Source organism: Scyliorhinus torazame, chromosome 14 (genome assembly GCF_047496885.1).
Source record: "Scyliorhinus torazame isolate Kashiwa2021f chromosome 14, sScyTor2.1, whole genome shotgun sequence".
NCBI classification, from domain to species: Eukaryota; Metazoa; Chordata; class Chondrichthyes; order Carcharhiniformes; family Scyliorhinidae; genus Scyliorhinus; species Scyliorhinus torazame.
In genome coordinates this window covers 199,520,087-199,543,998 of record NC_092720.1, presented here as the reverse complement: position 1 = coordinate 199,543,998, position 23,912 = coordinate 199,520,087, and the positions used below count along the sequence as shown (strand labels likewise).

Here is a 23,912-nt window from a genome sequence, read left to right as displayed (position 1 = left end):
GTGATCATTGAACCTGCTTACTGGGGAACAATACATTCTCCCAATTTTAGATGAACATACTCTGGCTTGTGCCCAGGCTGAGAACCCAGTTAGAAATCAATATTTGACAACTCGGGGGCAATTCAAACTTTGCAGCATAGAACCATAGAATTTAGTGCAGAAGGAGGCCATTCGGCCCATCGAGTCCGCACCGGCTCTTGGAAAGAGCACCCCACCCAAGCCCACACCACCCTATCCCCACAACCCAGCAACCCCACTCAGCATGTTGTGTTTTGGTAAAGGTTGCAAAGGTTTGGCAAACTTTTGGTAACAACGGTTAACCGGGACCAGTAAAAGGCGCTTGGAAAACAAAAGCAAAGGAGTCCATACCTGCGGATCGTTGCTCGGCCCCCTGGTGCATTTTGCCTTTAGGTGAGCTTTGATTTTCTCCAGTTCCTCCAGGTAACGACCCCAGACGCCGCTTGTAACTTTCCACCTCACCTCTCCATGGGGTGATGATCCCACTTCCGTACAACTGGCGATTCCATTTGCAGAGGGGTTTTTGTGACAACTCTCGATGTTAAACCAAGGCCCGTCTGGATGGACTGTTGCCGTTGGAAACTAATTCGGTGGCGTCCAATTTTATTGGTCCCACCCCGAGCTTCTCATTGGATGAAAAGTTAGTCTAGGCAGTGAGAAAGAAAGTTTCTCCAGCGACTCAAGCAGCAAGGGAAATATCTTTATTTGTGCTTCTGACCTGCCGAGAGTTCGCTTACCCGGAATTTCAAATGCATTCGAAAATAACACATCCTGCAAAAAAAAAAATCCCAAGTTTTCTTAATTTGGCGTGGGGAAATTCTTAGACAGTACGTGTTGCAGTTGCTCCATCGCTTGCAATTCCTCCCTGCCGTAACCCACCCCCTTCCCTACTGTCCCAGCACTACCCCCCCCCCCCCCCCCTCATCTCCCTGCTTCTCTTCCCTGACAAGTCTCCTACGCTCCCCAACTTACTCCTCTATGGTTCTCACTCTCCCCGCTCCCCACAACTCAACTCTACTCACTAAACGTCAGTTTTTGAGAAAGAAAATCATTTGCATTCATCTAGCACCTTTAGCAGCCTGTGGGTGGATGGATGGCTCAGAACAAGAGTTCATATTGCTTGTTCTCTTGTCAGACTCTGGCTGGTGGCACAGTGGTTAGCACCATTGCCTCACAGGGCCAGGGACCCGGGTTGAATTCCCACCTCAGGTGACTGTGTGGAGTTTGCACGTTCTCCCCGTGACTGCGTGGGTTTCCTCCGGGTGCTCCGGTTTCCTCCCACAGTCCAAAGATGTGCGGGTTAGGTGGATTGGCCGTGCTAAATTGCCCCGTAGCATCCAAAAGGTTAGGTGGAGTTACAGGGATAGGGTGGGGTAGGGAATTGGGCTTGCTCTTTCGGAGGGTCGGTGCAGATGTGATGGGCCGAATGGCCTCATTATGCATTTTAGGGATTCTATTCTATGGTCGGAGTATCCTTCTACAATGTTAGGCCAGGTTTCCGGAGCCTGCACGGAATAAATACAGTCCAAAGATATACAAGTTAGGTGGATTGGCTATGCTAAATTGCCCATAGGTGGGGTCAAGGGGATAGGGTGGGGGATTGGGTCTAGGTAGTGTGATCTTTCGGAGGGTCAGTGCAGACTCGATGGGCCAAATGGCCTCCTTCTGCACTGTAGGGATTCTATGATTCTATGTCAGAGTATATCGGATGAATAAGTGGCTGAAGAGATGAAGCGAGTGGAGGATTTCAGATTCCTGGGACATTGGGATCGGTTCAGGGGAGGTGTGACCTGGACAAACTGGGTGGATTACACATGGGCAGGACTGGGGCTGACGTTTTAGGGTGAGTATTTGCGAGAGTGGTTGGGGAGAGTTTAAACTAAAATGACAGGGGGATGGGAACCTATGCAAAAGAGTCAAAGGAGGGGGAAATCAAGGACAAGAACAAAAGATAGAAACGGGAATAAGAAAAGGAATAGGCAGAGAAATCAAGGGCCAGAATCAAACAGGGCTTCAGTGACAGATAATGGGAACGGGTCTTGTCATATTAAAAAGACAAGCATTAACGCTTTGTGGCTTAAAGCACGGATCATTCACAATAAAGTGGATGAATTAATCATGCAAGTAGATATAAATGAGTATGATGTAGTGGGGATTAGGGGGATATGGCTGCAGGGTGACCAGGAATGGAAATTGAACATCCTGGGATATTCAGTATTTACAAAGGACAGACAAACAGGAGAAGGTGATGGAGCTGCATTGCTGGTTAAATGGGAAATTAACACAATAATGAGGAAAGATATTAGCTCCGCCGATGTGGAATCTGTATGGGTTGAGCTGAGAAACACCAAGGGACAAAGAATGTTAATGGGGATGTGTATAGACCCCCAAACTGCAGTGGTGGTGTTGTGAATAGCATTAAACAGGAAATTAGACACAAATGCAATTAAGGAACATCTATAATTATGGGTGACTTTAATTTGCATGTAAATTGGGCAAATCAAATTAGTGACAATACTGGAGAGGAGGAATTCCTGGAGTGTATACTGGATGGATTTCTGGACCAATAGGTTGAGGAACCAACTAGAGAACAGGCCATCCTCGACTGGGTATTGTGTAATGAGAAAGGAATAGTTAGCAATCTAATTGTGCAAGGCCCCTTGGGATGAGTGACTATAATATCAGAGAATACTTCATCTAGATGGAGAGTGACGTTGTTGATTGTGAAAATAGGGGCCTGAATCTGAATAAAGTAAACTACGATGGTATGAGTAGTGAGTTGGGTATGATGGATTGGGAAAGGTTACTTAAAAGGATGACAGTGGATAGGCGATGGCAAACATTCAATGAGTGAATGGGTGAACTGCAACCATTGTTTATTCCTGTCTGGCCCAAATGTAAATGGGAAAGGTGGCTAAAACATGGCTTACAAGGGAAATTGGAGATAGTATTAGGTCCAAGGGAGAAGCATACAAATTGGCCAGGAGAAACAACAGGACTGAGAATTGGGAGAAGTTTAGAATTCAGTAAAGGAGGACCAACGGTTGATAAAAAGGGAAAAATAGAGTATGAGAATAAGCTTATGGGGATCATAAAAGCTGACAGTGAAAGCTTCTATAAGTAGGTGAAGAGAAAATGATTGGTGAAGGCAAATGTAAGTCCCATACAGTCAGAAACAGGGGGCGGGATTCTCCGACCGCCCCCACCGGGTCGGAGAATCGCCGGGGTGCGACGTGAATCCCGCCCCGTCACCCCGATGCCGGCTGCCGAATTCTCCGGCGCCTGTTTTTGGGCAGGGGCGGGAATCGCGCCGCGCCGGTCGGGGACCGTTGGCAGCGGTTCGCCCGACAATTCTTTAGGCTCCGATGGGTCGGGCGGCCGCCCGTTTTCAGGAAGTCCCGCCGGCGTGGATTAGACCAGGTCCATACCGGCAGGCGGCCTGCGGAATCCTCGGGGGAGGGGCAGGGTGGGATCCGGCCCCGGGGGGAGGGCCCCACAGTGGCTTGGCCCGTGATCGGGGCCCACCAGTCTGCTGGCGGGCCTGTGCCGTGGGGGCACTCTTTCCCCCTGCGGCAGCTGCTGTAAAGCTCCGCCATGGCTGGTGCGGAGAAGAAACTCCCTGCGCATGCGTAGGGATCACACCAACCGTTCTGCGCATGCGCCAACTCGAAGGGCCGGAGGAGGCCCTTCGACGCCGGTTGCCGTGGCACCAACCCCGCCGGCGCCGACCTCACCCCCGAAGGTGCGGAGGATTCCACACCTTCCGGACGGCCCGACGCCGGAGTGGTTCACGCCACTCCTCGGCGCCGGTATGGCCCGCCCCGCCGGATACCGGAGAATCCCGGCCAGGGGCTTTTATAATGGGGAACAAAAACATGGCTGACCAACTCAGTACTTACTTTGGTTCTGTCTTCACAATGGAGGACACAAAGAGAGATGTTGGGAACACAAGGTTTAGTGAGAAGGAAGAACTGAAAGAAATCATTATTAGTTGGGAAATAGTAGGGCGGCATGTGGTGCAGTGGTTAGCACTAGGACTAAAGCGCTGAGGACCCGGGTTCGAATCCTGGCTCAGGGTCACTGTCCGTGGGGAGCTTGCACAGTCTCCCCGTGTCTGTGGGAGACAGAAAGAAAACAGGGAATTATAGACAAATCCAGGCTCAAGTCAGGAGTGGGAAAATGCTTGAGTCCATTATAAAAGATTTAATAGCAGAGCACTTGTAAAACAGTGGCAGGATTGGACAGAGTCAGCATGGATTTATGAAGGGGAAATCATGCTTGACAAATCTACTGGAATTCTTCGAGGATGTAACCAGTAGAGTTGACAAGGGGAAAACAGTGGATGTGGTTTATTTGAACTTTCAGAAGACTTTCAACAAAGTCCCACATAAGAGATTAGCATGTAAAATTAAAACACATGGAATTACAGGTAGTGTATTGAGATGGATAGAAAACTAGCAGACAGGAAACAAAGGGTAGGTCTTTTTCCGAATGGCAGGCAGTGATTAGTGGGGTCCCACAGGGATCGGAGCTGGGGCACGAGCTATTCACAATATATATTAATGATTTAGATGAGGGAACTAAATGTAATATCTCCAAATTTGCAGGTGACACAAAGCTGGGTGGGAGGGTGAGCTGTGTGGAGGATGCAGAGATGCTTCAGTGTGATTTGGACAAGATGATTGAGTGGACAAATGGATGGCAGATGCAGTATAAATGTGAGGTTATCCATTTTGGAACAAAAACAGGAAGGCAGATTATTACCTGATTGGCTACAAATTGAGAGAAGGCAATGTGCAACGAGACCTGGGTGTCCCGTACACCAATCGCTGAAGGTAAGCATGCAGGTGCGGTAGGCAGTTAAGAAGGCAAATGGCATTTTGGCCTTCATAACGAGAGGAGTAGAATACAGGAGCAGGGATGTCTTGCTGCAATTATACAGGGCCTTGGTGAGACCACACCTGGAATATTGTGTGCAGTTGTAGTCTTGTTAGGGTTTACCGGACTGATTCCTGGGATGGTGGGATGACATATGAGGAGAGATTCAGTCATTTAGGATTATGCTCACTGGAATTCAGAAGAATAAGAGGGGCTCTCATAGAAACCTATAAAACTCTGACAAAACTAGACAAGGTAGATGCAGGAAGGGTGGTCCCAATGGTCAGGGAGTCCACAACCACGAGTCACAGTCTCAGGATATAGGGTAGACCATTTAGGACTCGGATGAGAAGAAATTTCTTCACCCAGAGAGTGGTAAGCCGTGGAATTCGCTGCCACAGGAAATAGTTGAGGCTAAACATTGTCTGTTTCACAGAAGCAGTTGATATAACACTTGGGATGAAGGAGATCAAAGGATATGGGTGGATAGTGGGATTAGGCGATTATGTTAAATGATCAACCATGATCATAATGAATGGCGGACCAGGCTTGAATTCTATGAAAATTCTATGAAATTCCTCTCCCATGACTGCAGAAAATTTAAACTTAATAACAGAATTGCTGAAGGAGCAAATTTAACACATTGTATTTAACATTTGCAAACATGTTTTAGATTGCAACAGGAGCTGCCACGAATGAACCTGAAATTCTGCAGGAGCTGGCAGCAGTGACCATTAACAATGCCATTCTTATCAACAACTTAGACAGGGTTATGGAATTCTGCCCTTTGTCACAGTGTTTACTGTGCAATGTTATGAAACCAGGGTGTCTCCACCCCTGCCCCAGCTTGGCTGCTGCTGGAACACTCATGTTTGCCTTGTTTACCTCTAGAATTGGCTATTCCAATATTCCAGTGCTCCCAGGCTTCCAGCTTCCTTCAATGGGTTTATCCATAACCTTCCCTCTATCACCGCCTGTGCTCACTGACCTATATTGGCTCACGGCCTGGCAATGCGTCCATTTTAAAACTCTCATCCTTCTTTTCAGATCCCTCCACGGCTACACATCTAGTCTATCTCTGTAACATCCTCGAGCCCGGCAAACAGCCGACATCTCCGCGCTCCTCCAATTCTGTTCTCCCGCTCATCTCGGTTTTCTGTTGCTCCACCATTGGTGGTCATGCCTTCAGCACCATAGGCTTTCAAGTCTGGAATTCCCTTCCTCAATCTCTCCACTTCTCATCTCCCTCTTCTTTAAGAAACTTCTTCAAACCTATTTTTAAAAAAAATTACAGTACCCAATTCATTTTTTCCAATTAAGGAGCAATTTAGCATGGCCAATTCACCTAGCTTGCACATTTTTGGGTTGTGGGAGCGAAACCCTTGCAAATACGGGGAGAATGTGCAAACTCCACACTGACAGTGACCCAGAGCCGGGATTGAACCTGGGACCTCGGCGCCGTGAGGCCGCAGTGCTAACCCATGTGCCACCATTCTGCCCCTTCAAACCTATTTGACCAAGTTCTTGGTGAACTGTCCTCGGTGTCAGATCTCGTTTGACAAAACTTCCATGAAGCGCCTTGCAATTCTCTTTTGAAGGTGCTATGTAAATGCAGCGTGTTGTTGTTGCAGCATGCACTCAGTTCCCCTCTTCCATTTTACCCCTTGTTTATTGAGGTAAATAAACCCGCAGTGCTATGGCAATAGAATGGGAGTTTCAGACTGACTGGGTTGGGCTACAGAGAGGTGGCATGTCATTGATAGGCCGAATCACTGCTTTCTGTGTTATATTGCCTTTGGGCTCCATGTCCTTTCTGTGCAATAAGGAAAATGGATTTTGTGAGGTGTGTGCAAAACTGTAGCCATCTGGGATGGCCACTTTCAGTATATAAAGTGGACACTCGCAGAGCGTACAGGGAAATATGGACAATGCAAAGCAACAAGCAGGCACAGAGCCGGAATGTATATTTGTAAGGCAGTCAGCAGACGGAATCGAAACTCTGGGTCGATTTACATATTGCTGGCCCATCTCCGAGGAACAAAGAACTAATGCTCAGGTAGCCGATACTGTCTCAGACATTCCGGCGCCACTACCCCAACCAAAAGACACAAACAAAGCAAGGCCAACGGCCACCTAGGACACGCCCAGCCATCAAGGCACCCGCCCGTTTATTGACTCAGATCGATGGCAGTGATCGAGAAGCTGCCAATTAATTGGGGCCAAGTTTAAGGCCCGCCTAAAAGCGCGCGAAGCCCCTCCAAGTATAGTAAGGACCCCCCGCCAAAGGTTCACTCTCTTGGATTCGGCTCTCAAAGCGGAGAGACCCATCCACCAGCATCACCAGAAGCAAGTAAGTTCAAGGTCAACGCTCGCTACCAGACCGGCGACCTTAGCTGTACCCCTGTTACCTCTTCGAACCCAATAGCCTCAGATCCAAACAACGCCATTGTTCCTCTGACCTAAGTGGGCTCCCGAAGTTAAGTATAGATGGTAGTGATAAATATAGTTTAGCCTGTAGTGTTATTGTGCATGAGTAAATCATACTGTGTATAAATAAAGTAGTATTGTCTTTGAACTAAGTAACAGGTGTATTGGCTCTTTGATCGGTATTTGGTTAAAACCTTGTGGCGGTATCGAGAGATACCTGGCGACTCTGAAAGTATACTCAGAATTAGGATTAAGAAAGGCGACCTTATTAACCGCCATATTTATAGCAAGTAAACAGAGCAACAAAACAAAAACAGAAACTCCGGACTGGTGAAAGAATGATCCCATTTACAAGAAAGGCAAACTCAGCTGTGGTCTTATGTTTTGCAAGACAGTTTCAGTGCAGTGCTTTTTGACCAAAATAATCCAAAACTAATCCCACAGCGCTGCTCGCTTCCAGTGCCACGGGGACTGGAGGGGATCCAATGTGGCTTTGAAAATCACAGCCGCCCTCAACCTTTATTCGTCTGGCTCCTTCGGGAGCTCTAAGAATGACCTTTGTGGCATCTCACAAGCCTCCACTCATAAATGCATCAGGGAGTTGACAAACGCACTCTCAGCAAGGACGACAATTGCGTCAGTTTGTTCAGGCTCAGGCTAACCAGAATGCAAGGGCCATGGGATTTTTCTGGTTTGCAGGCTTTCCACAAGTGTAGGAAGCGATTGACTACACTCACGTGGCTCTCTGATCCCTGTGGCATCACTGTAGAAGCCAGGTATTTCGAATACAACTAGTATAGGTAAAAGATAGCTGTTTAAGTACTCATTTTAAAAATGAGAATTTCAGCACACATAAATTCAGGACTTCAATATGATACATGAAACAGCATAAAATTCCATTATAAGATTATAGCAGCACAGTTGCAAGACAATTTGACACTGCTTGTGCTAATTGTCAAGGCCAAGGACTGAGTTCCATGGCAACGAGGTGGCAAGAGTTCAATGCAGTTTGTAAGAGCATTGAATCATATATATTTTACTCAATCTTTCTCGATATGAAGTCTCAATTGTTACATTAGCCAAGCCAGCTTACAACCAGTCTATTGCTGTTAAAGATTAGCAGAATATCACATTCCATAACATGTAGACATGAAACAATTAAAAAGCTGATGTTGCACATTGAAGATGGACGGCTTGCCATCAAATCAAATGTGTTTGAGTCTAACCCAAACCAATTAGGATTATATTGGGGTGTGATTAGATGACTTAAGACAGATATGAAAGTGTATAACTGAAAGGTTTCCGCCCGCCATTTTAGTAGTGTCTTTGTGTTGTCTTTCTGTTAGTTTAGTCAGTTTTGTCCTTAATAGTCTCCATTTTAGAGATGTCTTTTGGGGGTTCTGTCAGTCTACCAGTCTGTGTCAGTGATGTTAGTCCACTTTTGACTTTGACTTTGAGTTTGAGTTTAGCTGAAGATTAGCTTTCTCTCTCTTTTCATGTTTCATTGCCAGACTTTGACCTTTTAAAAGTTACTTTCGAGCTGTCTGCCTAAGCAAAAAAAGATAATGTCTGTAATTCTCTGAAAGCTTCGAATTGTCTACGACTTGCCTTTTAAATGACTTTCAAATTGTAATCAAGCGACTACAAATAAAACAATTCTTTTTGGCACCTGAGAAGTTTATACTGCAAATTTCTGCTGAGTTCCAGTATTCGCAAAGTGCTACTGATAACCGAATAGCAGAAATGATATAAATTCCTTCAACTTTACGCAGTCGAATAATACTAGGAATTGAACAACTTGGCATAGTCCAGAAATATTACAAATCTTACAACTTGTCGTATTGTGCCAGGACTTTGATTCATCAACTAAGCTTCCCCCAAACTTGACGTAGTTCGACAGGTTAAGATCCCATAAATTAAAGATTCCTATAATCACGGAGCGTAGTTCATCAACCACGAAGTCTTCCACTCCCTAAATGTTCAGCCAGCCTGTGACCACACGAAGTGCATCCTCCAGGTGTGTGCTAGGTTCCTGGAGAGTGTGCATAGCTCAAAGATCCTGAGCTGCTCAGCAGGTACTGGTTTGGCTGCTCGGGGGCAAGAGGCTCCCCCCCGAGGATGTAGCTGATGCCGCCTGTGTGGAGGCCACAGAGTGTAGCTGAGACCAGGTATAATGCGGCTCATTCTGCTTACTCACTCTTTGGTGATGCAGACCAGTGGAATGCTGAAAATGCAGTTCTGCTGCCTGGACCGGTCTGGTGGAGCTCTGCATTGTAGTGCACAGAGAGTGTCATGTATCATGGCTGTCTACTGCGCCTTTCAGATGCTTCACCAGAGGGAGGAACTGCCGGGGAGCGGGCCGGAGGTGACGCGGCGCATGGGCAGGAGGAGGGCCCAAGAAAGAGGATGGCTGATCGGCGGAGGGGGCACTTTGCCCCCCAACTAGGCTGATCACCTGGAATGTCCGGGGTTAAACCGGCCGGTTAAGAGGGCACGCGTGTTCGCGCACCTGAGGGGACTGAAGGCAGACGTGGTAATGTTGCAGGAGACGCACCTTAGATGAGTGGACCAGGTTAGATTGAGGAAAGGCTGGGTCAGTCAGGTCTTTCACTCGGGGCTGGACACAAAGACTAGAGGGGTTGCGATCTTGATTAATAAGAGGGTGATATTTGAGGTGGGTAGAATAGTCTCGGATGTGGGAAGTTGATATATTATGGTTATCGGTAAACTGCAGGGGATGAAGGTAGTGCTGGTTAATGTGTATGCGCCAAATTGGGATGACGTGGAATTTATAAAGAGGGTGTTGGGGAAGATACCGGACCTGGACACGCACAAGCTGGTCATGGGAGGGGATTTTAATACAGTTATTGATCCCGGCCTGGATCGGTCGTGCTCGAAAACGGGCAGGGTGCTAGCAATGGCAAAGGAACTGAAAGGGTTCATGGAGCAGATGGGGGGGGGGGGCTGGATCCATGGAGATTTAGGCAGCCGAGGGTGAAGGAGCTCTCCTTCTTCTCCCATGTTCATAGGGTATACGTTTGGATCCATTTCTTTATTTTGGGTAGGGCCTTGCTGGGAGGGGTGGTGGACAAGGGGTACTCTGCGATCACAATCTCAGATCATGCTCCACACTGGGTTGACCTGCAGGTTAGTAAAGATAGCAATCAGCGCCCGCAATGGAGGTTGGATGGAGGGCTGTTGGCGGACGAAGCGGTGTGCGAGAGGCTGAGGAAATGCATACAAAATTACTTGCAGGTAAATGATACGGGGGAAGTCTCAGTAGCAGTGGTCTGGGAAGCGCTGAAGGCAGTAGTGAGAGGAGAGCTGATCTCGATACGGGCTCACAGGGACAGGACAGACAGGGCAGAGACAGACCGACTGGTGAAAGAGATTCTACAAGTCGACAGGAGGTACGCGGAGACTCCAGAAAGAGGGCTTTCCAGGGGACGTCAGAGGCAACAGGCGGAGTTCGACTTGTTAACCACAGGGAGGGCAGTGGAACAGCTCAGAAAGGTGAGGGGGCGATCTTTGAGCATGGGGAGAAGGTTAGCAGGATGCTTGTACAGCAGCTCAGAAAGAGGGAGGCAACTAGAGAAATGGAAAGCTATTGACGGGGATGGGAACTTGGTTGGGGATTCGGCAGGGGTGAGTAAGGCATTTAGGGACTTCTACAGCAGGCTGCACTGGTCGGAACCCCCTACGGGGCCGGAGGGGATAAGGCACTTCCTGGAGGGGCTGACTTTCCTGAAGGTGGACGGGAAGCTGGTAGAGGGAGTGGGGGCCCCGATCGGTTTGGACGAGATAGTGGAGGGCTTGAAGGCCAAGCAGTTGGGTAAGGCCCCGGGACCGAATGGGTACCCAGCTCCGGTTCTATAAAAGGTTTTCTGGGATACTGGGACCGGTGCTGATGAAGGTGTTTAATGAGGCAAGGGAAGGAGGGGTTCTTCCCCAGACGACGTCACAGGCCATGATTTCGCTTATCCTGAAATGGGACAAGAACCCGGAGCTATGTGGGCCCTACAGGCCTATATCCCTGTTGAATGTAGATGCCAAACTGTTGGCCAAAACTTTGTCCTCCAGGATTGTGTACCAGATGCTATCGTGGAGGATCAGACGGTGTTTGTTAAGGGCAGGCAGCAGGTGGCCAATGTAAGAAGGTTGTTAAATGTGATCATAATGCCCCCGGAAATTAGGGAGGGTGAGGTAGTGGTCGCAAGGGATGCAGAAAAAGCTTTTGACCGGGTTGAATGGGATTATTTATGGGAGGTTCTGGGGCGGTTCGGATTTGGGAGGGGCTTTATTGACTGGGTCAGCCTGCTGTACCAGGCTCCTGTGGCAAGTGTACGGACGAACAGGATGACTTTGGGCTATTTTAGACTGCACCGGGGGACGCCCCCTCTCCCCACTGCTGTTTGCGCTGGCTATAGAGCTGCTGGCAATTGCTCTGGCCAGGGAGGCGGTGTAGCACTGAGTCTCGCTTTATGCGGATGAACTGCTCCGCTATGTTTCAGATCCAATTGAGGGAATGGAGGAAATCATGGGAATTTATGGGGAATTTGGCCTGTTCTCGGGGTAAAAGCTTAATATGGGGAAGAGCGAGATGTTTGCGGTCCAGGCGAGGGCTCGGGGAGGCAACTGGGGGAACTGCCGCTTAGATTGGTAGGGGACAGTTTCAGGTACCTAGGTATTCAAGTAACACGGGATTGGGACCGGCTACATAAATTGAACTTGGCCCGGTTGGTAGATCAGATGAAAGATGATTTCCGGAGATGGGATGCGCTCCCGTTGTCTCTAGCTGGGAGAGTCCAAATGGTGAAAATGACGGTCCTCCTGAGATTCCTGTTTGTGTTTCAATGTCTCCCCATCTTTATTCCGCGGTCCTTATTTAAGCTGGTCAACAAAGTTATTGTGGGCTTCGCGTGGGGGGGGGGGGGGTCAAGTACCCACGAGTGAGGAGGGTAATGCTTGAGCAGAGTTGGGGGAGAGGGCAGACTGGCGCTGCCGAACTTCAGCAACCATTACTGGGCGGCTGACATAGCCATGATCAGGAAGTGGGTGGTGAGGGAGGGGTCGGCATGGGAGCGCATGGAGGCGGCTTCATGCAAGTGCACAAGTTTGGGGACGCTGGTAACTGCGCTTCTGCCGTTCCCGCCAGTGCGGTACTCCACTAGCTCCGTGGTGGTAGCGGCCCTGAGAGCCTGGAGGCAATGGAGAAGTTATGTGGGAGCATCGGTCTGGTCCCCAATCTGCGATAATCACCGGTTTGCCCCGGGAATATGGATGGGGGTTCCGAATATGGCGGATAGCAGGGATTGAGAGGATGGGGGACTTGTTTGTAGAGGGGAGCTTTCAGAGTATGAGGGCGCTGGAGAAGTTTGGGTTGGCGAGGGGAAACAAATTTAGATATCTGCAGGTGCGGGACTTTCTGAATAGACAGGTATCAACCTTCCCACTCCTCCCGCTAAGGGGGATTCAGGACAGGGTAGTCTCCAGAGGATGGATAGGAGAAGGGAGCATCTGACATTTACAAGGAACTCATGGGCTCAGAGGAGACACAGTCCGAGGAGCTGAAGCGCAAGTGGGAGGTGGAGCTGGGAGGGATAGAGGAGGGCCTTTGGGCGGACGCGTCGAGTCAATGCGACCGCAACATGTGCCAGGCTCAGCCTGATTCAATTCAAGGTCGCCCACCGGGCCCGCATGACAGTGGCCCGGACGAACAGATTCTTTGGGGTGGAGGACAGGTGTGCAAAATGTGCGGGAGGACCAGCAAACCATGTTCACATGTTCTGGGCATGTAAAAGCCTAGGGGATTCTGGCATGGGTTTGCTGATGTCATGTCCAAAGTATTAAAAACGAGGGTGGCATTGAGTGCAGAGGTGGCGATTTTCGGGGTGTCGCAAGATCCGGGAATCCAAGAGGAGAAAGAGGCGAACATTCTGGCCTTTGCTTCCCTGGTAGCCCGGAGACAGCTACTATTAGCTTGGAGGGACTCAAAGCCCCTGAAGTCAGAGACCTGGCTATCGGACATTGCTAGCTTTCTCTGTTTGGAGAAAATCAGTTCGCCCTGAGAGGGTCACTGTTAGGGTTCACCCAGAGGTGGTAACCATTCAACTTCTTCGTGGAAAATTAATCGTCAGCAGAGAGAGAGGGTTGGGGGGGGGGGAGGGGGGGTTAGGTTAGTGTACATTAGGGGGTTAATTAATGGTGGGACCGGTTAGGGAGGGAGGTGGTATTTGCACTATGTTTATAGTCTCATGTACATTGTTTATATTGTTGCTGTTATAATGCCAAAAAATACCTCAATAAAATGTTTATTAAAAAAGTGCTGTCATATCATGTTTTGGGTGCAGATAAGTTATTTGTCTGTGGAAGGAACTTGCCCCTGATTCATCCAGTATCGTTGTTCCTGACTCTGTAATGACTTGTGTTGGTGCTGTATCTGCAGTGCATTGACACCTGGTAGCTGTCTTTCTGCTTTTTTTGTTTCATGTAAATTCTGGCAAAAAAAATTGAAAATTCCAAGAAACAATTAAAAACAAAAGTGACTTAAAGAAACAATTGGAAACCAGCTAGGTTTTTTTTTTCTTGAATTCACTGACAAGAGGAGATACTTTGGAGTTAAAATTGCTGTTCATAGAACATAGAAGATACAGCACAGAACAGGCCCTTCGGCCCACGATGTTGTGCCGAACCTTTGTCCTAGATTAATCATAGATGATCATTAATTTACAGTGCAGAAGGAGGCCATTCGGCCCCCCCCCCCGAGTCTGCACCGGCTCTTGGAAAGAGCACCCTACCCAAACTCAACACCTCCACCCAACACCAAGGGCAATTTTGGACACTAAGGGCAATTTATCATGGCTAGTCCACCGCGCACGCGCAGGAGGATTTATGGGCGCCTGTTGGTCTGCCAGTTGTGGCTGATTATTCTGAGGGGGCACATTGGGCTGCAGATAGGGCGGTGGCAGACTGTCTAAACAGTCCCACTGAGGGGGAGGGGGAGGGGGAGGTTCTTGGTCTTTCTTCCCTTTAACTTTCAAGTTAAACATATTGGTGACCACCATCCAACAAGCGGCATAACTACTTTCTTCGGGTTTAATGGGTGACTTACTGTTAACGTAAATATTTAACTGTTGGCACACCCAATCCTCGTCTGATCCATATTTTGGCCATAAAATTGAGGGTGGTGCTATTGGTTCTTCTGGCCATCTGTAGTAACAATACCGGATCATCTTTTCCTTTGACTTCCCCTTAGTACAAGAGGTGTCACCCCAAGTTTGTAACATTCGCCCCAACGGATTATCGGACGGGATTTCTGGATTAGTTTTTCCATCCTTTTCCTTTTTACTGGGTTTAGTACCCATGTCTAATCCTTAATCCTGTGTTACTTAATTAACCTGGACCTTGTTTCCTTAAGACAACAAATTCCGTCGTCTTCCCACCGTCGCCCGAGTAATACTTAGTCAATTTTCTTACCCGGGTCTTGTGCACAAGAATTGCTCGACAGTCTACTTTTTCCTAAAGTGGGGTGGCCAAAGTCCCCCCCTCTACCCCCCCACTAAACCAATGTGGACACCAAGCCAGTACCGCCCCCCCGGCCTCGTGGGCCCCCCCCGCTTTTCGCGGGAAAAAGCCCACGCTCCCTGCCTAGGCCGACCCCACCCCCTGTGGCGCGGCCCCTTCCTGCAGCCCCACCCCAATCCCCGAAGGCCCAGGCCCACACAACCCCAAGAAAACGCAGGGGACAACTATGACAACTCCCCCCAAGCAAGCCCACATAAAGAAAAAAACCTCACCCCCTCCCACTCCCCAGCATCCCCCATAGCATGCTACAAACCATTAATTTGAGTCCAACTTCTCATTTTTGATAAAGGTCCACACCTCATCCGGCATATCAAAATAGTGGTGACGGTCCTGATACGTGACCCACAGCCGCGCCGGCTGTAGCAGCCCGAACTTCACCCCCTTTCTGTGGAGAACCACCTTGGCCCGGTTGAACCCTGCCCTCTTGGCCAGCTCTGCACTCCAGTCCTGATAGATGCGGATTTTGGCATTCTCCCAGTCCCTACTGCTCCGCTCCTTCTTCGCCCATCGCAGGACACACTCCATGTCGGTGAAGCGGTGGAACCTCACCACCACTGACCTCGGCGGCTCATTCGTCCTCGGCCTCCTCGCCAGGACCCTGTGTGCCCCATCCAGCTCCAGCGGCCTCGGGAAGGCTCCCGTGCCCATCAGCGTACTCAGCATCGTAGCCACATATGCCCCAGCGTCCGACCCCTCCACACCCTCAGCGAGACCCAGAATCCGCAGGTTCTTCCTCCTCGACCTGTTCTCCAGGTCCTCGAACCTCTCCTGCCATTTTTTAATGCAGCGCCTCGTGCGCTTCCACTTTGACAGCCAGGCCCAGGATCTCATCCTCGTTGTCAGAGGCCTTCTGCTGCACCTCCTTAATCACCGTCCCAAGCGCCCTCTGGGCCTCCACCAGCCTCTCGATTGACGCCTTCAAAGGGGCCAACATCTCCGCCTTCAACTCCACAAAGCAGGTTTTCAGAAACTCCTGCTGCTCCAGAGACCACTGAGCCCACGCTGCCTGGTCCCCGCCAGCCGCCATCTTGCTTTTTCACGCCCTTTCTCCTCTCTTTCCCAGTGCCGCTTTTTTGACTGGTCCATTCCTGGCCCACTCCATACAGTGCTGGGGGAACCTCAGTGCTTCCTTCCCACACCGGGAATCGTCGTCCAAGTGCCGCTGGAGCTCCTTAAAAGGGCCCAAAAGTCCATTCTCGGCGGGAGCTGCCGACCGTGCAACCTACCCAGGCATAGCCGCAACTGGAAGTCCTGGCCACAGTGACTTGACAATTAAGTCCCAACAACAAAATCAATGGCCCACAATAATGCCTGATAACCACTTCAAATGGAAAACATGTGGGAGAATCTGGTGCTCATCGAGTGGTCTCTTTCGCCATCAGCGAAGATGCACTATCCCACCTCCAATGGATTTGTTGCACGGCCATCACCTTGCACGGATGGAAGAATAACAATGATAAGTTCTGAAGGAGAAGGTGCAGGAAAGATTCACAAAAATGGTTCCAGAGCTGCAGAACAGTGACATAGATTGGAGAAGTGGAGGCTGTTAATTTAAGTGAAGCAAGTCCCACAATTCTGTGCAATGGGATCGCCCACAGGCGGAATCACTGATTCTTCAATTACTTACACAATATGATAAATAACATTAAACCTCACAGCTAAACCTGCTTCAGGCACCAGCTCCTGGAGTTAATGTACAGTATTTAGTAAAAGCACTCAACTCAACAAACAGAAAACAGTGGCCAATCTTTCCCCAAAAATATATACTTTATTTATCAAATTTGCAAAAGTGCATTACAGTTCCAATTTGACATTGTATTCAGTGCAATACAGATCAGTTTATTTCAATAGAATACATGAGGTACCTCACAATTAGAGGGAGGCAGGTAGGGAAAGTACCTGGTGCGATGAGGGAGAGGTGACAAATTCATTATTGCAAAACTCAATAACAGGGGCGGCCAATGAGCAAAGTGTAACCCCTGTACAGAAAAGGGACAGAATCTGCTTTCACAATTACAGATTATATCTCAATGTTGGCTACTTTAGGGCCACCCATCACAGGCTCCCTCTCCCATACTCGTGCTACTCCTTTAGACAGAACCTATGATTGGAGGATCAGCAAGAGGTAAATCCGTGACTGGAGGTGCTGAAGCAGTCATTCTAACTGCTCCTGCCATGTTATCATTGAGAGGAGCGAGTTTTGAAATTGGGCAAATGATCCTTACATTTCTAGGCTTAGCCAAGTCCAGGCATTGGACTTGGGGGCAGCACGGTAGCATTGTGGATAGCACAATTGCTTCACAGCTCCAGGGTCCCAGGTTCAATTCCTGGCTTGGGTCACTGTCGTGCAGAGTCTGCACATTCTCCCCGTGTGCGTGGGTTTCCTCCGGGTGCTCTTGTTTCCTCCCACAGTCCAAAGATGTGCGGGTTAGGTGGATTGGCCATGCTAAATTGCTCATAGTGTCCAAAATTGCCCTTAGTGTTGGGTGGGGTTGCTGGGTTATGGGGATAGGGTGGAGGTGTGGACCTTGGGTAGGGCGCTCTTTCCAAGAGCCGGTGCAGACTTGATGGGCCGAATGGCCTCCTTCTGCACTGTAAATTCTATGATTGTGAATTAAAAGTTGAGCTACACTTGCCCAAATTTATACTCTTGGTTCCTGGTTAATGTTTACATACAATGTAAAACATCCCCTGGTGGAGCTATCACAGCTGGAGTAATGAGGTTGTTTAGGAATGCAAATCCATGGGCAGCACGGTGGCGCAGTGGTTAGTGCTGCTGCCTCACGGCGCCGAGGTCCCAGGTTCGATCCCGCCTCTGGGTCACTGTCCGTGTGGAGTTTGCACATTCTTCCCGTGTTTGCGTGGGTTTCGCTTCGACAACCCAAAAGATGCAGGGTAGGTGAATTGGCCACGCTAAGTTGCCCCTTAAATGGCAAATATGAATTGGGTACTCTAAATTTATTTTTAAAATTAATGCAAATCCACAAGGGTGGCACAGTAGCACAGTGGCTAGCACTTCCGCCTCACGGTGCAGAGGACCCGGGTTCAATCCTGGCCCCCTGTCCGTGTGGAGTTTGCACATTACCCAGTGTTTGCGTGGGTCTCATCCCCATCAACCCAAACGATGAGCAGGGAAAGTGGATTGGCCACACAAATGCCCCTGAATTGGAAAAAAAAAGAGAATTAAAAACATTTTAAAAACCGAATGCAAATCCACACACTAAGAAGATCAGGATTGAGCGTTTTTCCTGCTCCACCATCCAAAGAATTCAGACAGTGCAGGAGGCCATTCAGTCCATCGAGTCTGCATCACGCATCCAAAAGACCCCTCTGCCATGGTCCACTCCCCCACCCTATCCCCATAACCCCATGCATTGATCATGGCAAATCCACCTAACCTGCACATCATTGAACGGTGGGAGGAAACCGGAGCACCCGGAGGAAACGCACACAGACATGGGACATGTGCAGACTTCTCACAGATGGTCACCCAAGGCTGGAATCAAACCTGGGTCCCTGGCAGTGACAGGTAGCAGTGCAACAAATTGCTTGCACTTATTTACCAAAAATATAGCAGTACTTTATGAACAGTAATTTCCAATACAACAAGTAAATCCTGAAACCCGGGACCACCAGTGTCTCGTTCACATACTGTAAAGTGCGGTATGGGTTTTATCGACTTTGAAGGTTTACAGCAGATCCTGTTTTCATCAAAATTTTCATTTGACACACAATGTTAGGAAGGTGTCTTTTATTTTGCATTGGCCGACTATAAATCAGGAGGGGTCGTAATGCAGAGCAAGGACAGCAGCATGGGTTCAATTCCCTCACCGGCTGAGGTTATTTATGAAGGTCCCGCCTTCTCAATCTTGCCCCTGGCCGGAGGTGCGGTGATCCTCAGGATAAATCAGCACCAGTCAGCTCTCCCCCTCAAAGGGGAAAGCAGCCTCTGGTCATCTGGGTCGATGGCGACTTTACCGTGCCTTTCACTAAACGTTTAAAAACAGCTTTCTACAATGCAACAGACAGACAGCTGGCAACTACAATTATTTATAATACAAAAATGGAACGTTTGTCATACAGGAAGATCCAACACAAAAAAGATTTTTCCAAAATTAAACGTATGATAAAAACTAGAACTTCCCAAGACACCTTCCTATACAGTAACTGTCTCTCTCACCTCTACCCTTCCCATCACTCAGTGCTCCAAACAGTTCACACGCGTTTAGAATGATCTTTTTTTTGTATGTGGAAGTGCGAGTAGGTACGTCAGTTATATTGACCTGGAGTGGGGTGGGGAGCTTTAGTTTCTAGCTTATGCCTGCTGCTTTCTTGTGCCAATTTCAATACTGCTCTGCTTAAGAAATGGATTATTTTCTTGTGTGCATATGTAATTCAAATATCTTTAACATGGGGAAAGCTTAGGGCACCTTAATAATACATTACCTTCCTACTCTGGTAGGTTTAGTTTGCATGGGCTGGGTCACAATTCTTACCCATACAGTACCTTTGATTCAAAGATAAACTTCAATCTTGAATTTAAAAGTAGACTTTTGTTAAATTCAAGAGTTGGAATCGATAGTCGCTTCATCTCATCTGTTTGACTGAAAAATGTTGTAAACAGCCAGCATATACCCATCTGCTTTTACATTTGTGTGGACTTTCATGTCCATTTTAAAGTGGACCGTATCTTTAGTGTAACTAGGGTGTTTCTGGAACATGGGGTTCCAACCTATGTCTCATTAAATTACAGAACCAACAAAAAGTGCGTTAGCTTAAAAAACAGAAAATGACTGAAATGGGAAGGATATGCAAATTAGCTTGGTTAGCTTGCTGCTGAATGTGTGGCGTCCCCTTTCTGCACAGTTGGAATTTTGCCTATTCTGACATGTTTGTCAGCACACACTTTAATCAGCACACACCTTAAACCGGAGTTCAAAGGGGAAAGAATAAAGTGAAATTAGCAGAAAACTAAAGAATACTGGAGTGTTAATTGATACAATTAGGTGCAAGAATTGGCTGCAAATTGGAGACTCCATTCCAATTAGTTACCGGTTGTCAAATAGACAGAATTTAAGTATTTAGAGACTTTGAAAAAGATGCTTTCCTATTACAAACCCCATAAATATACAAACCCCATAAATATACAAATAAATTTATGCTCCCACTTAAAGGTGGGACCCTTAAACACTCTACTCAACACATATACAGAAGGCAGTGTTACTTTAAGTAATGCAATCACACAGTAAAGGAGTTGAAAGTTTGAAAAAGGAGCAGTGAAAACCATAGTCCCTGAAAATCAAACAGTAGCCCTCAAAAATAAATTTTTGGTCCATATTCTGCACTAATTGAAAGCAGCCAAAAGGGATCACAATTTAAGATAGTCCCTCAATGGAAGTCATGTTCCTCAATGGAAGTCACATTCTCAGATTCAAGACATTTAAGGGATCAGTACTCCTGGGTTTAAAGAATGGTGCACACCACTCCTACAGAAAAAAGACAAAAGGGAATTAAATGCCTGCAAACAGTTGAAGAAAGGTTGATTCTTTTCTTACACAAAAAATGTGGGGGAAAACATTTCTAACACGATGGTATATACTTGATGTTTCTAATAATAATAACAATCTTTATTAGTGTCACAAGTAGGCTTACATTAACACTGCAATGAAGTTACTGTGAAAGTCCCCTAGTCACCACACTCCAGCGCCTGTTCGGGTACACAGAGGGAGAATTCAGAATGTCCAATTCACCTACCAAGTACATCTTTTGGGACTTGTGGGAGGAAACCGGAGCACCCGGGAGGAAACTCATGCAGACGGGGAGAACGTGCAGACAGTGACCCAAGTCGGGAATCGAACCTGGGTTCCTGACACTGAAGCAGCAGTGCTAGCCACTCTATACTTTATCATGGAACATCAGTAATTTGGTACTTATTACACCATATCTCCATGCATGCAGCACTTTCAGTATTTCCCCCATTCTCTAAAGCTGGGGCTCTTTTTAAAAATATTTTATTCAAATTTTCAATGTTAACATTTTTACAAAGAATAAACTCAAACCCAACACAACCCCGCTTCCACCCCTTTGATGGCAACCAGATCCCCAAAGAATAAAATAAACAAACCCCATCTCTAGTGGAACCCCTCAAGAGCAAATTTCACCTTCTCCAGGTATAGGAGCTCCACTATCTAGATCCTCCAGTGACGCCGGGGAGGGGGAGGAGAAGAAAGAAAGAAGTTAACCTCCACCCCAACAGGACCCGCCTGCACGCGATCAATGGAGGGAAAGGCTAAACCATCATCCCACGGCACCCGTCTGCAACTCCGGCAGGTCTGACACCCCCCAATATGGCCTAGAGGGTATCAGGTTCCAAATCCAGAAAGAGACATGGGACATCCCTGCCTTGTTCCCCAAAATAGTGGAAAGTACCCAGAATTCATATCGTTCGTTTGTACACATGTTGTCAGATTCTTGTACAACAATTTCACCCACGCCACAAACCTGGGCCCGATCCCAAATTTCTCCAACAATGCAGCAGATTCCACCTGGTCAAACGCCTTCTTTGCTTCCAATGCCAGCACCACCTCCCAACTCCGTCCTGCCAGAGACAGCACCACATTCCGCAGTCGCTGCACATTCAACGACAGCTGCCTGCCCTTAACGAACCCAGTCTGATCCCCCCCCAACCACCTTCAGGAGGCACTCCTCCATTCTAAGCACCAGCACCTTGGCTAATATGATAGCATCCATGTTCAGCAGAGACATTTGCCTGTACGACCCACACTCAACTGGATTCTTCTCCTTTTTAAATAATAGTGAGATGGATGTCTGTCCCACCCGACTGCATCTTCCCCATCGCCGCCTGCTCTTCTTCCAACCCCATTGGTTTCCCCAGTCCCATCCTCACCACCTCCGGACACTCCGTAAATCCCCTCATGGCAGCTCCGACTTACTACAAGTCCCTATAAAAGTTGTGAGCACTGCTGCCTCATGGTGCCGAGGACCCTGGTTCGATCCCGGCCCCAGGATCACTGTCCATGTGGAGTTTGCACATTCTCCCGTGTCTGCGTGGGTTTCACCCCACAACCCAAATATGTACAGGGTAGATGGATAGGCCACACTAAATTGCCCCTTGAAAATGAAAATAATTGGGGTGCTCAATTTATAAAAAGTCTTATTCATCTGCTCCAGTCCCACTACCAGCCCACCCGTCTCATCTCTAATCCACACAATCTCCCTTGCTGTTGCCTAACCCAGGGAGCTAGCCCGCCAGCACAGGTGCTTCACAGCTCCAGGACCCATGTTCAATTCCCGGCTTGGGTCACCGTCTGTGCGGAGTCTGCACGTTCTCCCCGTGTCTGCGTGGGTTTCCTCCAGGTTATCCACTTTCCTCCCACAGCCCAAAGACATGCGGGTAGGTGGATTGGCCATGCTAAATTGCCTTTAGTGTCCAAAAAAGGTTAGGTGGGATTACTGGGATAGGGTGGAGGTGTGGGCTTGTGTAGGGTGCTCTTTCAAAGGTCCGCTGCAGACTTGATGGGCCAAATGGCCTCCTTCTGCACTGTAAATTTTGTGAAATTGTGACTGACCAGCTCTCCATATTCAAACAACTCCCTCGCTCGCCTCAGCTGCCTCCCTGTGGATAGAAGATCAAACTTTGTCTGGAAGTCTTCCTCCTCACCAAAACGTCCTGGCTCTGGGTCCTCCCCAAATCTCCCACCTACCTCCAAAAATCTCCTGTATCAACCGCTGCTGCTCCTCCCGGGCCTCCCGATCTACCTTCGCCCCGAAATAAACGACCCCGCCACCACCTTCAATGCCTCCCAATTCACCGATGGCGAAACCTCCCATCCGGTTAAACCTTACGTATTCCTCAAATCACCTTCCCCATTTTAGTACAAAAATTTGGACCCGCCCTCAAACCCACATCAAGCCTCCACGCTGGCCCCTTCTCCAAAACCGCATCCACCCAGTGCGGTGCATGGTCCAATATCACAATCGCCAAATACGCTGCCTTCTTCACCCCATCTAGCAGCGCCTTCCGCACAAGAAAATCGATCTTTAAGTACACCTTATGCACCGGCGGATAAGAAAACGAGTACGCCCAACTCATGGATGTAAAAATCCCCACGGGTACATCCCTTCAATCTCCTTCATAAACCCGACTATCATCATTTCTCTTCTCCCTCCCTCCCTCCCCCCCCCCCCCCCCCCCCGAAAGGGCCAGCGAGCGTGGCCGGAACCTATCTGTCTTCAGGTCCAACACGGTGTTGCAGACAGTTCCTTCCCTCGTCACCATATCAACTGGTGAGTATCCAAATCCGGAATGGCAACCGACATTTTCGTCACACACCTAGCGTCGGCCCAGTTTGGGGCATATACGCCAACCAGCACCACCTGCCTCCCTTCCAATGCAGCCGTTCCTATCAAGTACCTGCACCCCTGGTCGGCTACCGCGGTCTCCCATCTGGAACCGCACTCGTTTGCCCATCAATATCGCCCCTCCAGGCTCTGCTGTTGAAGCGCAAATGAAACATCTGGCTCACCCAACCCTTCCTCTGCCTCATCTGGACCTCATGCTCCCCGATGTGTCTCCTGTAACAGCACCACGTCCGCTTTCAGGACCTTAAAGTGAGAGAAAAAGAGAGAAAATGTAAAACTCTTCACCGGACCCCCAACCCTTAAGCTTGGGTTCTTTTCACAAGATTATTTATTCCAATTTGATAAAGACAAAATTGGTTATAAATGTTCAACATGTCTTGCCTACATTGAGAAAGTTGGCTTTATTTAATTCCCCTTTCAGATATTGAGCAGGGCTTAATGGAAAAATAATCCCCATTTATCTGTCTTGCTCTAGGAACATACATGTATTCATTTTGACAGTACAGTAGGCACAGGAGCAGTTCCACTCTTAGGATCACGAACAGCAAAGTGAAACAGCTTTTCCATTTCTTACACAATGTAAAAACAACAAGAATATTCCTGTACAAAAAGTTTCAGAGCAA

At 48.3% G+C, this 23,912-nt stretch overlaps 1 protein-coding gene and 1 long non-coding RNA gene across 4 annotated transcripts in view; both read right to left on the bottom strand.

Moving 5' to 3' along the window:
• The window catches only part of LOC140390339 (uncharacterized), a 58,084-nt gene extending 57,403 nt beyond the window's left edge, over positions 1-681 (bottom strand). The window contains exon 1 of the long non-coding RNA XR_011934619.1: positions 370-681. This is a non-coding gene — a long non-coding RNA (uncharacterized lncRNA). The remainder of the gene's footprint in view (positions 1-369) is intronic.
• A 15,982-nt stretch (positions 682-16,663) lies between these two features.
• The window catches only part of LOC140390336 (hepatic and glial cell adhesion molecule-like), a 46,266-nt gene continuing 39,017 nt past the window's right edge, over positions 16,664-23,912 (bottom strand). For 2 of the 3 annotated variants that reach the window (XM_072475410.1, XM_072475409.1), the window contains exons 5-6: positions 23,454-23,532; positions 16,664-20,393 (exon numbers count right to left, since the gene is read on the bottom strand). In XM_072475410.1, the coding sequence (XP_072331511.1) occupies positions 23,471-23,532 (62 nt within the window). In that variant the 3' untranslated portion in view covers positions 16,664-20,393; positions 23,454-23,470. Of the gene's footprint in view, positions 20,394-23,128; positions 23,533-23,912 lie in introns of those variants that run through there. The other variant, XM_072475411.1, reaches the window with a different exon arrangement.